This window comes from Palaemon carinicauda, chromosome 31 (genome assembly GCF_036898095.1).
Source record: "Palaemon carinicauda isolate YSFRI2023 chromosome 31, ASM3689809v2, whole genome shotgun sequence".
NCBI lineage: Eukaryota > Metazoa > Arthropoda > Malacostraca > Decapoda > Palaemonidae > Palaemon > Palaemon carinicauda.
In genome coordinates this window covers 30,789,629-30,807,587 of record NC_090755.1, presented here as the reverse complement: position 1 = coordinate 30,807,587, position 17,959 = coordinate 30,789,629, and the positions used below count along the sequence as shown (strand labels likewise).

Genomic DNA, 17,959 nt, shown 5'->3' with positions numbered 1-17,959 from the left:
TCTTTCCAGCTGGAACAAAGGGTTTCACATATGGTACCTCTTTTCAGTTGGAACAAATGGTTTCACATAATGTGCCTCTTTTCAGCTGGAACAAAGGGTTTCACATACTAAACCTTTTTTTCCAGCTGGAACAAAGGGTTTCACATACTATACCTCTTCTTTTTAGCTGGCACAAAGGATTTCACATACTACATCTTTACAGATGGAACAAAGGGATACACATATTGTACCTCTTTCCTGTTGTTACAAAGGGTTTCACATATCTCATGACAAAAAATCTTTCTTATCTTTTTATTTAGTTTAACCAAAGCTTTCCATGAAATAATTAATAGCAAAAAATTTCCAGTATTGAAGTAAGTAATTTTAGTTGAAAAAAATTTGGTTAATATTGTGAGTTCTGTACCTATTGTAGTACCTGTTCAGTAGATGTAAGTTGAATGTATTTTTTTTATAGTATTTGAGGATGATGACGACTACCCAGTGCCTCCATATATGCCTATTCAAGGTCAGCGTCGCACGGCAAGTCTTGAGAAGAATCGTCGATTGAAGCCTCCTAAAGATAAATCCAAGGAAAGCTGTAAGCAACAGTAAGATATGTTAATCCTCACTTTTATGCATATCAAAATTAAGATTATAGATATCAAAATTAAGGATATTGGTCTTCAAGGTTGCTACTATATGTTTCAACATGAAATTCATACTTTAGCAAGTTCCAAAGTTGTACATGAGGTACACTGTGATTGATGTTCTCAGGAGCCTCCTTATCTGTCCATTTGATACTGATATTGCTAAATTTTGATGTGGTCAGGGTGGACTTTATGACCAAGTTTTGCAAAGTTGAGGGAACATAAAACAAAATTTCCACTCTTAGCAAAATCAAACTGTGTATAGGTAAATTTACTAGTAATTCCTTAGTATGTGTTTCAAACAATTATTTAGATAAGAGTAAGCAAAGCTAGATATCAGTGTCTTAGCAATTTTTTTTGGTCAAAATCTAAGTGCCCCTTATTGATAAAAGTAATTAACATTAGGCCGACAAATTAGCTATCCTTGTTTATGGTTATTGATTGATAAGACTGAGCATAGTTCCTTTAATTTGTAGGGCTTTGTGAATGTGCTTTCTTAGATATGTTGACAAATTCAAAATCTTATAAAATTTATTAATTGTTACTGTGTAGCCCATAATTTTCTGCTTACTTTTTAAATCAGATCAAAGTTTTCTACACTAAGACCGTAGTATTTATGAATTGGGAATTGAAAGATTGTAATGTCCAATGAAAGTGGCTGATCATGTCCAGGTTTTTTTAAATAGTAGTCACAAAATCTAAGTTTTACCACTGTTGTGCCAAAACATTAGGGTGAACCCTTTGAAACTGTTAAGCCAGAATTCTTGAGATTCATATCATAATACATGAATTCAGTACTGTACTGTAATAGCTCTTTTGGAGTTCAGTACCATAAATGAAATCTTACAGGTCATTTTATGTCAAAATACTATGGGACATTGTTCCAAATTATTTTGGTTACTGTGACTAGTTTCTGAAGTCACAAAGCTTGTTATTGTTTGTCTGTGCTTCATTAGCTTAAGCAGGTCAGTATTCCTATTAAAATATGATGTCATTGCTCTACAACCTTGGGTATCACCACCATGTTATCAGTATTTGATTATATCAGGTCACAGAGGGATGCAGCTCCTAACAATAATAACGGTGGGTCCATTTATTCATACTCTGTTTTTTCCTTATAACCGGTTTTTTGTTATTTAGGGATGTCAAGAGGGCTGGATGACTGGTCTTTTTTTTTACTTAGGATATCAATAGGGCTGAATAACTGGTCTATTTTTATGTGAACACTTATTTCATCATCAATGTTTGGTTGCTCCATCCCCCTCTTGTACTTTTGAATTTATGTAAGGCTCTGTTAATGTGATTCAAGTCAGTTCATAAATGTAGCATTCATACTCAATAATGTTACCTTTTGAGTTTTCTTTCATAAATGGTATATAGAATCTCAAAATATATATTTTAGTTTATGAGATAATCTCCACCAATTGTATTTCATTATGTATTTTTTATATAAATATTGTAATAGAGTCCTAAAGATATGTTGGTATAATTTTTTGGGAATTACAAAATGTGTGGAAGTTATATTTAGAAATACCTTAAATGTGGATGTCAAACAAGTAAACATTGTTGGTAATGTGAAAATTGTGAAGGCAGGTTTTTCAGAATTAGAGTTATCCCTTGTTATACACTGAGTTTTTATAATTCAAAACAAGAATTTATATTCATCTATTTGTTCCGACAGATACAAACCTTCGCTATTTATAGGGTATTACTTTTCGGCAACGCTGAAAACCAGCCAAGACAATTTTAGTGATGGATAATTACCCCATCCGCTAGTTAGCGGGTGGGGGTTGGGGTAGACTAGCTACCCCGCTCACTCACACGTGTCTGTTGAGTAACCACTTTTGCTTTAGGCTCTCTCCCGTTAAACAAACTGCCTTGACTTGCGGCACCTTCATGTCGTCCGTGGAGACGGACCCACATCCTTTATGCCTGGCTTGCTGGGGAACTCACGTGTTCACGAGACAACACCTGTTCCGAGTGTAGGGAGTGGGGTGCCTCCCAGTGGGAGAGGTTTGCGCGTAAGAAGAAGTAGTCTAAACGCAAATCTTCGCTTTCGGGGTCTTCCTCGAAATCGAAGAAATCGCGGGCTTCTGCTTCCTCTACGCCCAAATCTCTGCCTGAAGCTAATCCTCGACCAGGCCCTTCCGCGGCACGGTCAAGCAGTAGCGCAAGGCTTGTGACTCCAGGTCAACCCTGTGGGATAGACGAAGATGGCGGCTCCCCTAGTGAGTCGGCTCCTTCTCTTCCCCCAGGGAGCGCCTGTTCTTTTCCAGACCTTGTGTCTTTGTGGCCATCGCTGGGCGTCGATTGTCCCCCTATGAACGAAGTTCTCCTCGAACTCCTCCAAAGGGGAGCAGAGAGAAGGCGGTCATCTCCTTCCTCTGTGGAGGTCGATCCTCCTCTTCTGGGTGCAGGCGCTGTTGCCCGTTGGTCAGGCTGAGAGTCTGGTTCCGACGCCGAGGAGTTAGCTAACCCACCAGGGGCGGTAGCAGGGCTCTCTCCAAGGAAAGCTTTCCCTTCGGGGGAACATATCTCTCGTTCGCGAGAGAAGATTGGCTCTGTGCACCGGCAATCTCCTTACGGTTTAGGTTCTCCTCCAGGGGCGGAAAGAGAACCTTGTTATAAGCGTAGTTCTCCTTCGGGTGAACTCTCCTCCCCTGCGGAGGAATTATCTGTAGACCTTAATCGGTCTCCCCCTCGGGCGGAGTCTGTTGAATGTTACTCTCCGGAGGTTCGTAGAGTGGAGGGGTGGGTAACCCCTCTCCACCCCAGGCTTTCTCCTCCTCGGGTTGTGAGGAGACATCTTTTTGAACCTGCTGGTTCTCTTCATGTTGACCCTTCGGGGTCCCGTGACGATCACCCTTTGGGCTGGCGTGATCGTGAGCCTTTGGGCTCTTGTCATGTTGATCCTGCGGGTTCTCATGACAGCAGGAGTCCTTCAGGTCTCCGTCGCACTGAACCTTTGGGCTCTCGCGACTTGAAACCTTCGGGTTTCTGTTACGCTAAACCCTCGGGCTCTCGTAATGACGGTAACGTCGAACCTCCTGGTTCTCGTACCGTCAGTCACGTTGATCATTCGGGATCTCGTGACAGAGGAACCTCAGTTCCTCGTTACGTTGACCCTTTGGGGTCTAATAACCTGAGTTACGCTGAACCCTTGGGCTCTCGTAACTTTAGTCGCGCTAACACTTCGGTGTATCGTGACAGAGAAACTTTGGTTTCTCGTTGCGTTGATCCTCCAGGTTCGCTCAACACAGTTCACGCTGAACTTTCGGGTTCTCATGACCATAGTCATTCTTTTATGACAGAGAGTTTTCAAACTCTCATTGTGTTGATCGTTCACGCTCACACAACACAAGCTATCGTGAACCTTCGGGTGAGCGTTGCAGTGAGTTCTGTCACCAACCTGAGAGCTCTTGCGCGCACGACCGACTTGGCGCGGTGCGCGCAAACAAAATGGCGAACATGGCACCAGGTTCATCCTATGGCGGGCCATATGTGCGAACATCCTGTTGCTCGCCGTGCGCGCGAACAACCTACTGCGCGCCATGCACGCGAACAACATACTGCACGCCATGCGTGTAAACAACCTTATGAGTGCAAACAACCTTATGCACGCGAACAACCTTATGCACGCGAACAACCTTATGCGTGCAAACAACCTTATGCGCTCGAACAACCTTATGCGCGCCAGGTGCGCGAACAACTTCATGCGCACCACGAGCGCGAAAAAGGTGCGCGCAATCGGGAAGGGCGCGCGCACGAGTACCCTTCCGCCTACCAACAGTTTCGGGCTAAAGCGCACGACCATCTTGGCGCTCACAATAAGTCTCTCAAGCCCCTTAGGCCTTAATAGAAACAACAGTTGTCTGCGCGACCGAGCCCAGATCCTATCCCTAAGGGTAGGCCTGTGCCGATCTTGCCTGTAGGGAAGCCTTCATCAGACAAGAGGGTTAAGAAACCTGCCCAGGTTCCTAAACTCAGGGAGCAGTTCTTTCCTAAGGACCTCCCTCTTAGTTCCTCAGGAGCCCGTGACCCCCCGTGGCTTGGGACCTTATTCAATGTAATGCGCCAAGCCATGAAAGGAGTCGTTCCCCGCTCCCAGTCCTTAGGTGACACACCTAGGATCCCCTTATCACCTCCTCTCTTACCAGGGTCCTCTCGTCCCTCTGATCCTAGGAGGAGTTCGGAAGATCCCGCACAGGCGGGTCCTTCTGACAAGGGGAGACGGTTATCCCCTCCCAAAAGACCTCTGGAGGAGTTTAGGCATGAACCTCAGGGTAGCCCCCTGCAGTTCAAGATGCCACAGGCCAGACCAAAGGGGAAAAGGAAAAGGATTCGTCCTTTGCCCCTCAAGGAGGATAAGGTTTCTTCCTATGGAGACTCCTTCCGTCCCTTACCAGTTGAGATAGTGTTTAGGGAGGCACAACCTGCGACCGGACGGGACTCGCCCCGTACGGCAACGGACTTACATTCCACCTGTAAGCCGACGGAGGCCTCTAGGCCCCTGGGGACAGAGGACCTCCGGCCTCGTGGGAGGGAACCGAAGGATTTGTTCACCATCCCCAAATCCTCGGCCAGGCTTCCTTCCTCACTGCCTCACAGGCAGCCGGATGCGAGCACCTCCTCGGCAGTCTCCCTATCACCCAGTCTATCCAGTTGACGACTTCGAACCACTCGGGGCTCCCATGGATGAGAGCTCGTACATGGAAGGGCAGAGCAATCTCGAGGACGACGCTCTTCCAGCAGCCGCTATCCCTAAGCTTACGGAGGATGAGAGGAAAGAGTCGGAACACGCCTTCTGGCTGGTCCTAGCCTGCATCCGTTCCATCAATGGACTTCCAGATCCATCGGCAGCCCCTCTAGATGGAAAAGAAATGGTCCTTGACCAGTTCTACGGCACTCATAAACCTCATAGGACCAGTGCAGCTTTGCCCTGGTCAAAGGGGTTGAAGAGCGCCAAACAGAAGGCAGTGTCCCAGGCAACTGGGTCCACCTCCTCTCTCTGCTCCAGCTCGTCCTCCAAGCTCCTACCTCCTCCGTATGTGTTTCAGAGGAGGTACTATGAGATCCTCGGGGAATCTCTTCCAACGCTGCCTCTCGCCCACTCTATAGAGGCGCTCTCGAAGGCCACACCCTTCGAGAAACTTACGGGACTTCCAGTCTTCTTTTTGGCCTCCGAAATCCTAAACCAGAAAAAGGTGGTGAAGTACGCCATGTAGGCTACTTCGTGGCTGGATTTCTGGTTAGGATCGTTAGGACAACTGATGCGGTCTAAAGACCTGTCTCGGGAGTCCTCCAGGAAGTCTTTGGAGACCTTCCTATTGTCTTGCACTCAGGCCATCAAGTTCCTCTCCCATCAGGTAGTGAACCTTTGGGCCAACACTGTCCTGAAGAGGAGAGATGCCATCATAGGCAAGTTCCATAGACATTTCCCTCAGGCTGAAGTAGCGAGATTGAGAAATGCTCCTTTCGAGGGCAATTCTTTGTTCCATCCCGAGGATGTCGAGCGGGTGGCAGAGAGGTGGAGAAAGTCCAGTCAGGACTCCCTCATACAAAAGGTCTTAACAGCTAGACCTTACCCCTCTCAGCCACTGTGGAAAGCACAGCAAAACCCGCAACCGAAAAGGGCTAGAGACCCAAAACAGCAGGGTAAAAAGGGTGCGAAGCAGGCCTTTCACAGCAAAAAGTCCTTTCGTGGAGGAAAGGGTAAGAAGGGATCCGGCTGAGGCCGGTCCCAATAAGATAGGCAATCCTCCCATTTGCCCACCTGTGGGGGGATGCCTGCAAAGCCGCTGGCAGAGGTGGCTTCACCACGGGGCCGAACCCTGGACGGTCGAGGTGATTCGTTCAGGGTATCCTATCCCGTTCACGCTCTCTCTCCCTCCGCTGACTCGAGTGCCGATTCTATCCAACTCCTGTGCGAAGGGATCCGCACAGGAGTTTGCCCTCAGGGCAAAAATCCAGTCCATGTTGGAGAAGGATGCTCTCCAGGAGGTCCTCGACGGGTCCCCAGGCTTCTACAGTCGACTCTTTCTTGTGAAAAAGGCGTCTGGAGACTGGAGTCCAGTCATCGACCTCTCGGCCCTGAACAGGGTTGTCGAACAGACACCTTTCAGGATGGAGACGGCCGACACAGTCAGACACTGTGGAAAGCACAGCAAAACCCGCAACCGAAAAGGGCTAGAGACCCAAAACAGCAGGGTAAAAAGGGTGCGAAGCAGGCCTTTCACAGCAAAAAGTCCTTTCGGGGAGGAAAGGGTAAGAAGGGATCCGGCTGAGGCCGGTCCCAATAAGATAGGCAATCCTCCCATTTGCCCACCTGTGGGGGGATGCCTGCAAAGCCGCTGGCAGAGGTGGCTTCACCACGGGGCCGAATCCTGGACGGTCGAGGTGATTCGTTCAGGGTATCCTATCCCGTTCACGCTCTCTCTCCCTCCACTGACTCGAGTGCCGATTCTATCCAACTCCTGTGCGAAGGGATCCCCACAAGAGTTTGCCCTTAGGGCAAAAATCCAGTCCATGTTGGAGAAGGACGCTCTCCAGGAGGTCCTCGACGGGTCCCCAGGCTTCTACAGTCGACTCTTTCTTGTGAAAAAGGCGTCTGGAGACTGGAGTCCAGTCATCGACCTCTCGGCCCTGAACAGGGTTGTCGAGCAGACACCTTTCAGGATGGAGACGGCCAACACAGTCAGACAATTGATAAGACCACAGGACTTCATGTGCACTCTAGATCTAAAGGACGCTTACTTCCAGATCCCAATTCACCCGTCTTCCAGGAAGTATTTGAGATTCATGTTCATTCAGAAGCATTACCAGTTCAGGGTACTGTGTTTTGGTCTTTCCACAACACCCCAGGTATTCACGAGAGTATTCGCCCTAGTATCATATTGGGCTCACAGAGTCGGCATCCGTCTCCTAAGATACTTGGACGACTGGCTGATTCTGGCAGACTCGGAGGCGGCCCTTCTCCGCCACAGAGACGAGCTTCTAACGTTTTGCCAGGATCTGTAGATCATGGTAAGCCTCGAAGTCTCAACTGCTCTCCTCTCAAGAACTGGTATACCTAGGCATGCGATTAGACACCCTAAGGCACAAAGCGTTTCCATCAGACGAAAGGATCCAGAGACTGAGGGAGATAGCACAGGTCTTCCTCAGTCGGGAAAAGCTCCCGGCGCAGTATTGGCTTCGCCTTCTCGGGCACCTCTCTTCCTTGACCTGACTGGTCCCCAACAGTCGCCTCAGGATGAGATCCCTTCAGTGGCCACTAAAATCCCAGTGGAACCAACACTCCGATTCCCGGGATCACCCAGTCCGCATAGGGTTAGAGGAACAGTCGGACCTCAGGTGGTGGCTGGCGGAGCCGAACCTCTGCAAAGGGGTCGATCTTCTCTTCTCTCCCCCGGAATTGATGCTTTTTTCGGATGCATCAAAAGAAGGGTGGGGGCTCACGTGCTGCACCATTACATCTCCAGCCAATAGTCTGAATCAGAAAGGTACCAGCACATAAATCACTTGGAGATGAAGGCAGCCTTTCTGGCCCTCAAAAAGTTCCACCAGGTCCTTACGGGGTACTGCGTGGTGTTGATGAACGACAACACCAGGGTAGTAGCTTATCTAAGCAAACAGGGCGGTACCTTTTTGCAGCAGCTGTGCCATCTTGCAGTAGAGATACTCAGATGGGCAGAGGACAACTCGGTGACTCTGTCAGCTCGCTTCATTCCGGGCAAGCGGAATCTGCTAGCAGACAAGCTGAGCAGAGCGACTCAGATAGTTGGCACCGAGTGGTCTTTGAATCCTTCGATAGCCAACAAAGTCCTGACTTTGTGGGGTTCCCCGACTGTGGATCTGTTCGCAACGGCCCTGAATTTCAGGCTCCCGTTGTACTGCTCCCCAGTCCCGGATCCCCAAGCTCTTTGGCAAGATGCTTTCCAACAACGGTGGATAAACTTGGACGCATAAGCTTTTCCCCCGTTCTGTCTGATGAGAAAAGTCCTCAACCAGGTACGAGCAAGCAACAACTTGCAAATGACCCTCATAGCTCCACTATGGCATCACGCAGAATGGTTCCTGGACCTTCTACATCCCCTCACGGAGATCCCGAGGGAGCTCCCTCCAGAGCACAACCTCCTCAAACAACCACATGCCAACATCTTCCACAAAGTCGTAGCTCCGCTTCGACTTCACGCCTGGAGACTATCCAGCACCTCCTCGCACAGAGAGGCTTTTCGCAACCGGTTGCGAAAAGAATGGCTGGACACCTCAGGAGATCCACAAAGTCAGTCTACCAGGCGAAGTGGTCAGTTTTCTGCGGTTGGTGTCGTGGAAGGGGTATCTCTCCCCTCGATGCCTTTGTTCCAACTATAGCGGAGTTTCTTGTATACCTTCGGGAAGAAATGCTTCTCTCGGTCTCGGCAGTCAAAGGCTACCGCTCAGCCTTGAGTCTCGCCTTTAGACTGAAAGGAGTCGATATTTCCTCCTCGTTGGAACTTTCTTTGCTCATACGCAGTTACGAGCTTACTTGTCCCTAGGCAGAGCTAAGACCTCCCCCTTGGAACGTGGTTCGGGTCCTCAGGTCTCTGAAGGGCTTCCCCTAAGAACCACTACGCCAGGCCTCCGATCGCCACCTCACGTGGAAGACAGTGTTCCTGCTCGCTCTGGCTTTGGCCAAGAGAGTCTGCGAACTTCATGGTCTATCTGCTGATGTCTCCCACTCTAGGAGATGGGGGGAAGTTATCCTCAACTACGTCCCTGAGTTTGTAGCTAAGACTAAAATTCCGGGTGTGCCGGACTCCAGGTTCGGCCCATTTCGGATAGAGAGTCTTCGTTCTGTAACCGAAGATCCAGACCAACTGTTACTATGTCCAGTAAGGAGTCTGAGGTGTTACTTAAGAAGAACAGCAAAAGCTCGCCCCCGTGTACGAGCACTTTTTGTCAGCATGGGGAAGGTCAAGAGGAGGGTCACGAGGGATACTATTTCCTCCTGGATAAGGAAAGTAATCGAATACGCTCTATATCCAGATCCTTCTCTGTCCAACCGACCCAGAGTTCATGACGTCAGAGGCATTGCAACGTCTCAGGCGTTCAAGAAGGATTTTTCTGTGGCACAGGTATTGCAAGCGGGCGTGTGGAAGCGTCAGACGACCTTCACAGCCCACTAACTGAAAGACGTAACCCACAGGAGCATGGAAACCTTCTCCATTGGTCCTGTGGTGGCCGCGCAACAAGTGACCTATTGCCTCAGGCTCCTTGATGGACTAGTAGCAGAGGGTTGAGGGCTGAGGTTACCCGGGTTAGTCTAGGGTGAATGAAAAGTATGTCTTTCACCTTCTCCCCCCCTGGGGAAACAGCTCCGCAAGACCAAAGCATAGCTGACCTCACCCCTCTGCAGGTAAGATTCATTTCCCTTGTGCATCCTGAGTATGAATAAATACTTTGTTACGTCACCAATACCTCGTGAGGGAGGGTATTGTATATGTCTTAGAACTCATGCTTATCCTCGAGTTCCTACGTAAAGACAAGCCACGAGTCTCTCTCATTCAAGCTTCTGCAGGCCGCTATTATTGAGTTACCTTGTAACTACTTTGATTTTAGCGTGGGTAGGGTTCCTACTAATTAGGTCAAAGATCAATTAGAGGGAACCCTGGGTCATGACTAGGGCCAGTTGGTAGAACTTCCTCCCTCCTAAGAGTAAGTCACCCTATAAATAGCAAAGGTTTGTAGCTGTGTCGGAACAAATAACAAATTTGGAAATAATTTGTATTTTTCCTAACATACAAAGTTGAAGTCCTGCCAGAAAGCAAAAGAGGTTACTCAACCGACAGGTGTGAGTGAGCGGGGTAGCTAGTCTACCCCAACCCCCTCCCGCTAACTAGCGGATGGGGTAATTATCCCTCACTAAAATTGTCTTGGCTGGTTTTCAGCGTTGCCTAAAGTAATACCCTATAAATAACTCCAGGTTTGTATGTTAGGAAAAATACAAATTATTTCCAAATTTGTTATATTAGTGTCATGAATGTTCCCAGGTTCATCAGTCCTTTGACTGTTAGACAGAAGGTAATCTTTTCATGCATATCAATTACTGTTTTAATCAATAACTTTCAATGACATCTGTATGAAATGACTTGTGTAATTTGTGTCTTCATAACCAAAGTACTCATATAAATATGTCTAAATAACTTTTAGGTCCATGTGAGAGATGCTGAAATTCCCAATATTTTTTGTCTGTAGGATACAATAGAATACTTAAAGATTGCAAGGAGTTGAAATCAGTCTCAATTATCTTGCAGGTTTATAAATATTATGGTAAAAATTTATGAAATTTAAATCAAGGCACTTATATCAGAGAATCTTTCAGAAAAATAAAGTAAATTTGCTTACAATTGAAATGAGACCGAGAGGATAATGACCGAAGAATCTTATATCTCTTAAATAGTCCTGGCCTCTAATTTTTTTCATCTTCACAATAAGATTAGGTACAAATAAAAACTCACTTATAACCAACATTTAGCATTTCAGTGCCACAGATAGTGTGTGAATCTCACTGATCTATCAAAATAATAAAAACTTCAGTAGAAAATCCTTCTTCATATATGTGCTCCAATCAGTGCTGACATAGCAATCCTCTGCTAAGTAAGTCCTAGGAGAAGGGTGAGGTTATTGGTTATCATTATCACTTTTTAAGCTACAACCCTAGTTGGGAAAGCAAGATGCTATAAGCCCAGGGGCTCCAATGGGGAAAATAGCCCAGTGAGGAAAGGAAGCAAGGAAAAATGTTAATTTTTTAAGAGTAACATTAAAATAAATATCTCCTACATAAACGAAGACCAACATATGGATGGTGAATGCAAGGTGAGACTACTTTGTTTATTGGACAAAAGACTATCAGACTTGAAAACATTCAGGATACAAATAAATATATATACTGTATATATATATATATATATATATATATATATATATATATATATATATATATATATATATATATATATATATACACATGATAATTTTGCATATATGCATATAAGCCACAATTACCTCTTAATATCAAATTCTCTCATCTCAGAATCAGAGACCCAATGGGGAATTAACTTTATGATAATAGCTTCTGGTTGGCTGTGGATTCGATCTCAGTCCAAAGAAACTGAGGTTCCACTACCACTTGTGGCCCATTGGTAAGTCACTGGAACTTCAGTTTCTTTGAACTAAGATCGAATCCACGGCCAACCAGAATTTGATATTTAAGAGGTATTAAATGCCTGTTTTATTATTTATCCCATAGATATTTATAAGAAAATAAGCTGAATCTTATATGTTTTTTAAGTTACTTTTCCTTCTCTAAATGACAAAAATTTTAAGATCTTTACCATTCCCAAAACATCTGAAATTAAGGTATTGAAAAAAAAAAATATTTTTGGGGTTCAAAAATATTATACCCACATTACTTAATCCTCTTTTACTAAAAGCTTATATATTTTTACATCTTTCAGCCAAAGTTTTTTTTTACATTTACTTTATGAGAATTATATTTTAACCTTTTAGCTTTAAGGTACACTAAGTAACATACTGTATTAATAAGTCTCCCAAGGTTTTGCCTAACCTGTTCTGTTGCACATAAATAATGTATAAAAGGGACCATTGAAAATTACCATTTCCACTTCTATTCTTTTACTTAAGACTAAAGGTTATCAAAAGAGGGAATTTGTATCAGCATTATTATCAGTTGGCTTGAAAATTTTGTATCTTGATTAAAACCAGTGTAAGAAGGTCTTGTGTTTAATGTTAGAATTATTTATAAAACACTCCTGGTAGTGACTAAAAGTGTGAGTCAACTTTGAAATGTACAATTATTTTTTCTCTTTTTTTTCCATGATAAAATTAGGAATTTCAACCCTCGGAACGGTGATTGTGGATAATTTGATGGTCAAGTACATTACTACAATTTTTCCTTTTCTTAGTCTGTTTATTTCAAAAGGCAAATTTAGCTTTTTAAGGTTTATTCTATGTACTTGCCTCATTAATAACATTTTTATATAAACATATCAAATAACATAAAACTGTATTACACAATGATGATATGAATACTATAACATAACTTTGAGTACCACCATTGTATTCCATGTGAAGTTAAAGTTTATTCAGGGAATCAGCTTTTACAAGAATCTATTAAAGTAAACTGCAATTCTTTTCTTCCATTAAACTGCACATGAAGCATGTCTCATGCCATTGTCTTTGGAAATATCAATGTGACTAGGTTTGTCGATAAGAGAATGTGAACAATAATAATTTAAGATAGTTCATTCTATTACTTTATTTTTAGAATGAGACAAGAGGGATTTTTAATGTAGTCTGCATTGTTAGATTGTATCAAGAGTGAGATCTGTTTAGAACAGTAGCCAGTAACTACCGTCCAGATGGCATTCATTGCTATTTCATTGTAAATGGCAGTTGAATATAGCAAGGTCTGATAGAGCAGCTATTAATATTAAGAGAGTATATGTTTGAAAAAAAATGCATAACTCAAATAAAGGCTGTAGTTATAGATAGTTTAATGTCACAGACTTCTTTTTTTGCTGAAATCGAAAATTAATTTAGGTTTAAAAGTAGAAAATAAATACAGAAACCCATACAAGTCTTAGCCTTTGGGGTCATGTAATTTTTCCTTTAATCAAAGTAAAGGTAATGCTTTAGATGTAAGTGTAACTAGTAATTTTAGGACTTCAGTGAAATGCAGCTCTTGATTGAAAATATATTTTTCCTTGATTTGTGTAGTAGGTGCTAACAACTTTTCTTCTATATGAAACACAATTTTCAAAAAGTGTATCCTGACAGCGTCACTTGGAAACAACATTCATGCAAAATTCAGTTTTATCATACAATAAAACTAACAATAATCATCCATAATTCATTGTAAGCATATGTGTAATTTAATTTGTGATTAGTTCCTCTACTGTATGGAAATATTGTTTTGAATATGCTGCATTGTGATTATTGCAAAGGATAACTTTATTAAAGTGCTTCCATGCGACTAAAAGTCCTTTGGTTTCAAACAGTTTCCTACTAGTTGAAATTTAGTGACTGGGTATTGCCTTTTTTCCTGTTTTCTAGTAATGTGAAAATATCAGGGGTGAAGTTAGATTATCCATTAGTATTTCATTTAAACATTTCAAATATTGACAAAAAAAAAAGAACAAATCAATTTAGAATTAGTTTACAAGTATTTCCTAGCTGTGTAGTTATTAGGTTAAAAATATAGCCAACACAATATCCATATAGTTGCTTATCCTCAGCAGGAAGCTGTGTGCGTGTTAGACAGAATATTCATAAGTGGCAAAATTGTTTGCACTCTTGATATGGAAAAATTTAAATAGCACATTAACTATTGAAGATGAAATATTTGAGATTGCATTAGTTTTTTTCTTTAAGAAAAATAACTGTTATTAAGATTGCAATATATTTAACAAGTAGCATAATTAGTTGTAAAATTATTTTACATAATATCATAGTAAAAAGGTAAGTTAATAGTGTAGTTCTACACATGATAAGGATGTAGTTATTTTATAGAAAAAAAGAAATGTGGCCTTTCTTATCCATTTGTTAAATTTGATGCATTTGAATTATTTTTGTTACTACTGGTTTTCCTATGTTACCAGTATAATCATGGCATTGATGCATAATAAATTGGAGCTAAAATACAAAATACTTTCTCAATGATAATGAAGTTTGTTAAAAGTTGTTCTAGGTTTAGTGTACCATCATGAAGGGTTGTGGTGTACCTTTCTTAAAAAAAATGGAACTTACTTTGTAAGTTATTTAATATTATCAGTATTGTTGGTGGTAGTGATGTTAAAAACCCAGAAGTAGCAGAAAAATTTCCAGCACTAAACTTAATCATGCAGTTCAATTAGGAATTAACTCTTATAATACATGTATTAGGATGTTGAAAAGTAGGACATTTTATTTTCTAATATTTGTAGCAGAAATTAGTTTTCATTTGCATGTTTTTCTGGCTCAGCAGCTCTACAATATATCAGTATAATTATCATTTCATTAATATAGAATTCCATGTCAATTCTCACAAATAAGTACCTCTTGTCACTTGAGAATTTAAAAAGAACAAAATTTCATAGTTCTTTTTCAAGTTATTAGTACTCACTACACGATAGTAGATATAAATACTGTAGAATGAATCTAATTGTAAATATAAAAAGATATTTGAAATTTCTTTTTGTTGAACATTCTGCAGTGCAGTATTTACTTTTTCTTTAAGGTATTGTCTGTCATGATCACTCACTAGTAATGGTCCTTTGACTGAGACAGAAGAGTTAATTCTAAAGTACTACTGTATCATTGATTTGAAAAGCGTGATAATTGATACTGGACATGGTGTATCTATATTGAAAAAAAGATTCATATAAAACTTTGCATTACTGCATAAGAATATCTAGCTCATTCCAAACAATATTGTCTTACAGTTTTTGTATTTACAATCAACATATTTGCAATAGCAAATGTAATTGAAGTACTTAAATGAGTAAAAAAAAAAAAAATCTTGGGAGCCAGTTAAGCCAATTTTTTTCCCCAATAGCAGATGGTCTTTGATAAAGGTTGATTGTGTGTGCTATGTTCTGTTTATATTAAAGCTTGATTGCAAAGTATTAAATGATTTCATAAATAAAGGCTACCTAACCCTTCCATCAGTATGACATGGCCTGAGCCCAAAAGGTTTAATTAAAACATAGTCTCTGTAAGACCCTGAATACCTTCAATAACATTTAGGACATCGTAACCTTCATGTAAATCTGTGGTAAAATGCTGAAATTTTATTATACGGTACCTAGTGAATTGCCTTACATGATAGAATATGCTTTATTTACCACTATTACTACAGTCAGTACTGTAACCTTACGATGTTATAGGGTACTGTTAGATATAAAAATATGGCCAGTTCCATGGATGATGTCTGAATACATGGGGTATTGCTTGATAAAAATTTTCATATACTGCTTTACAAACAAAGCTGCAAAACCATGAGAATTTATAGGCTAATAGAGAATTGTAACCTTTTTATGGTTACTTTCTTTTATAAGAAAGATGAGTTACATGAAAAGGTTAGGGAATTGTTGTTCTTGTTATACTATGCATAAACTTACTTCAAGGAGATGTAATATCATGAATTGTATTCTTATCTATACACTAGGAAAAGTTATTTCATATGTCAATGCTACTTCTTTAATTCTCGTGCCAAATTTATTCAATGACTTTAGATCAACATCTTAGATCTATTTTATATTTCCATGGCATGTCTTTAATTTTATAAAATTTATTCAATGACTCATGATCAGGGTCTAGAATCTGCACGGGAGATATAATGCCAAAGCATTTAGGTTAATCACAGTGCTGAAAAGGATTCTTTTGTATATTAGATGGAATAAAATAGCTGTAGATTAAACAAGGATCTTGAAATAAAATTTTTGGATGAACTTTCACAGACCTTTCAGGTCTCCTTTTTATCTTCCAGTACAGCACAGTGTGTTTGATTATGTACTCAGAATTATAGAACTTGAAATCTTCCATTCATAAATACAATATTGATGGGATTTTTTCTTTTGATCATCAAAAAGAGCTGTACAGTAAGTAATTTCAGAACAACAATTTTGCATTGTGAAATTTATCACTCCTAATCCTTAGAAATGATAGCAACCATACTGTATTACTTAGCCTATGAAATTTATTTATCTTGTTTAAATGCATTTTGATATGTTTGCCTTACTATTGCTTTTGGTAATTTATTTTTCATGATTATTAGTCTAGATTTATTTGAATAGAAGATATAGTCTAGATGGATTAGATTTCTGACCTATTCGTAGATTGTGTCCATCCTTAGATATATGTGAGAGCTTTACTTTTGAAGTTTACTTTTGCTTTCCCGCTTCCATGGGAAATTCATGAATTTGTGTTCGTAGTTCTTCACAATTATTTTCATTGACTTAAGGCAAGTTTTTTCTGCTCCTTATGTAGTATGATTGTGTGATGAATATTAGTTTTCCAGGTTAGTATTAAAAATGGTAAATGACAGGCCATTAAATGCATTACCAAATTAGATTTATGATAAGATTATATAATGTTTATATTTTCACATCCAAGAAATTTGTCATGTAAGAGGTTTTGTTATTGTATTGTATACTTTGTTAACTTTGTGTTTTTTATGTTATACATTTGAGAATTGAAATTCAAATTTTTCCTTGCGATCAAATTCAATTGCTCAAAGTAGAATGTTTGTTATGTTTCCATCAAATTAATTGTCATATTTTATTTCAAGAAATCTGTGTAAATTATCTTAGTATTACACTAAAAAAGGCATTTATTGTGCAAGAAATTGCTTCATGAACCGTTTTTTTATATTACTTAAGCGTAAGTTCAAGGACTTAGTCTTCCTATGAAATGGCTGAGGAATAAGAGAACAGAAGGAAGTTACTGGAATGCTTCGTTGCAATATTTAACTAGTCGTTGTGAGATGAGCGAAGGCTCTGGAAAGCTGTGACTTAAGAGCATGTACTGTACTTACACCAAATATATAACTGTAAGATTAGCATTCCATTCATATCTTGGTTGAGTGCATACGGCAATTTAAGAGATGTTGAATATGTTTGAATTGCAATTGAGGTATTGACAGATGAAGTCATACATGAAGTGACTGCATCTCAGATTGCCAGAAATTCAATTCAGTCTCTATGTTCATTCCTCTCCTCTTCTTTTCTTGCCATTCAAAAAGATATGATGCGTTGGCGAATGAAGTCGATCTTGAATTGCCAAAAAAATCAGTTTTAATATATATACATATATTCTCATTTACCTTTCTGATTAACCAGAGAGTATAATGAATTTACTAGTATTCTTTGCTAAATAGGTATAAGGAACTTTTTAACAATGGATTTATTAATATTTAAGTTGGGACTGAATATTTTATTTCAGGAAAATAGAATGTGTCAGAAACACACAAATCACTGTTGGAAAAGTACCATATTTTATTTTTAGTATCATGAAGATTAAATCAGAATGGATTTATAGAACTTCAGCGAGATAAAACTTGTAAGGTTGCTAAAAACTTGAAAACAAAAATGTGTGTCTGAAAGTACTTCATGTTTTCTACACATCAATAAAGAATGAAATTTGTACAATCATATTTTTGTATTGCAAACATATTTTCTAAGATAATGTTCAAATGTCAGTTTCCAAAAGGGGCATCGGACCTCTAAAAATTTTGTGCACTCATTATTAATAAATATTTGCCAATGCATTGAGGTTTTATTGGATAAATTCCTGAA

At 40.8% G+C, this 17,959-nt stretch overlaps 1 protein-coding gene and 1 long non-coding RNA gene across 4 annotated transcripts in view; one reads left to right on the top strand and one right to left on the bottom strand.

Moving 5' to 3' along the window:
* The window catches only part of LOC137624378 (coiled-coil domain-containing protein 50), a 127,653-nt gene extending 109,724 nt beyond the window's left edge, over positions 1-17,929 (top strand). For all 3 annotated transcript variants that reach the window (XM_068355098.1, XM_068355099.1, XM_068355100.1), the window contains exon 11: positions 455-17,929. In XM_068355098.1, the coding sequence (XP_068211199.1) occupies positions 455-591 (137 nt within the window). In that variant the 3' untranslated portion in view covers positions 592-17,929. The remainder of the gene's footprint in view (positions 1-454) is intronic.
* LOC137624379 (uncharacterized) overlaps positions 1-17,959 on the bottom strand; it is a 129,563-nt gene that overhangs the window by 8,174 nt on the left and 103,430 nt on the right. Inside the window, exon 2 of the long non-coding RNA XR_011040725.1 lies at positions 416-575. This is a non-coding gene — a long non-coding RNA (uncharacterized lncRNA). The remainder of the gene's footprint in view (positions 1-415; positions 576-17,959) is intronic.